The 1,409-nt window shown below is 51.3% G+C and overlaps 1 protein-coding gene across 2 annotated transcripts in view; it reads right to left on the bottom strand.

Annotated features, from left to right (window-relative positions):
- LOC137802017 (calmodulin-regulated spectrin-associated protein 3-like) overlaps positions 1–1,127 on the bottom strand; it is a 15,563-nt gene extending 14,436 nt beyond the window's left edge. For both annotated transcript variants that reach the window (XM_068599521.1, XM_068599523.1), the window contains exons 1-3: positions 992–1,127; positions 603–689; positions 398–433 (exon numbers count right to left, since the gene is read on the bottom strand). In XM_068599521.1, coding sequence (XP_068455622.1) covers positions 398–433; positions 603–689; positions 992–1,114 — 246 coding nt within the window. In that variant the 5' untranslated portion in view covers positions 1,115–1,127. The remainder of the gene's footprint in view (positions 1–397; positions 434–602; positions 690–991) is intronic.
- Positions 1,128–1,409: the final 282 nt, after the last annotated feature.

The raw sequence follows: 1,409 nt of genomic DNA, 5'->3' as shown, positions 1-1,409 counted from the left end.
CAATGACAAGGGGGCGGGCACCTCGAGGTCACATGACACCTCTCAGGGGGAAGAGGAGGAGGAGGAAGAGGAGAAGGAGGAAGAGAAGGACGGGGAGCCAGTTACTGATCACGTTGTGGTCTGAACCCAAAGACCGATGAGCCGGTCTCAGGTCCTTCAGACTGGATCTGGTGGTCTTTATTTTATTGTTTCATCTATTGTTCTTCCTTCCCCCCCTCTTCCCCCTCTTTTTCCTCCTCCTCCTCCTCCTCCTCGTCCTCCTCCTTCTCTTCCTCCTCCTCCTCCTCCTCTTCCTCCTTCTCCTCGGAGATGAAACTGATGTGAATGTATCCATCTCATAAACTTTGTAAATAACAATAATCACATTAATATCTCGGCAGAAGAAGAAGAAACTTACTGGGACGAGCTTCCAGTACCAGCGGTGAGACTGACACTGTGAGCAAGGCATGAGGAGACAGGAGACAGGAGATAGGAGATGAGGGGAGAGGGGACGAGGAGACAGAGGACGTAGGAGACGGAGACGAGGAGTTAGGAGAAGCTGGTCCATGAGAGCAGCGTTAGAGTGTAAATAAAGGAAATGAATAAAACGAGTGTGTGTTTACCGAGTCCTGAGCCGTCTGCAGGTCGGTGCAGGTCTGAGACTTGGTGGGCTCTTCTTCTTCTGTGGTTTCCCTCAGCGTCTGGTTCAACTACAGGAAGGCAGAAGGACGGACGGGTTCAACCTGATGGCCGCGCTCCTGCTAGTTAGCTTGCGTGCTGTAGGCGGTGGAGCATGAGCAAGCTAGCTAGCTAACTACCTAGCTTTCTCATGCTTCATCGCTCATGCTAGTTAGCTTGCTTGCTTTCTCATGCTCCACTGGCTACAGCACGCTAGCAAGCGTGTTGTAGGCGGTGGAGCATGAGCAAGCTAGCTAGCTAACTAGCCAAGCGCTACATGGGTCAGATGTAAAGGTGCGTGTGTTCGGGTCCCTCTGCAGTGACGCGGTCTCACCCTGTTGACCCAGAAGAGCAGAGCGTTCTCCCACGGAGCGCCGGCGCCCGTCTGCTCCGCCTCAGCCGCCATCTTGACCCGGCCCACGGCCTCACGAGCAGCCAGCGCCATCAGGGCGTCCATGAGGGCGAGGTGGGCCTTCTGCTCCAAGAGGGACGATCATTTACTATACACACATTCTGATGTACAGCCATGGACACACACACTTATCATAGACACACACACTTATCATAGACACACACACTTATTATAGACACACACACACTTATCATAGACACACACACTTATTATAGACACACACACTTATTATAGACGCACACACTTATCATAGACACACACACTTATTATAGACACACACACTTATCATAGACACACACACTTATCATAGACACACACACTTATCATAGACACACACACT

This window comes from Clinocottus analis, unplaced genomic scaffold (genome assembly GCF_023055335.1).
Source record: "Clinocottus analis isolate CAN_PGR_092001 unplaced genomic scaffold, fCliAna1.0.p SCAF_48, whole genome shotgun sequence".
Lineage (NCBI taxonomy): Eukaryota > Metazoa > Chordata > Actinopteri > Perciformes > Cottidae > Clinocottus > Clinocottus analis.
Note: the sequence above shows the minus strand (reverse complement) of the source record. Positions and strands in the feature narration are given on the sequence as shown.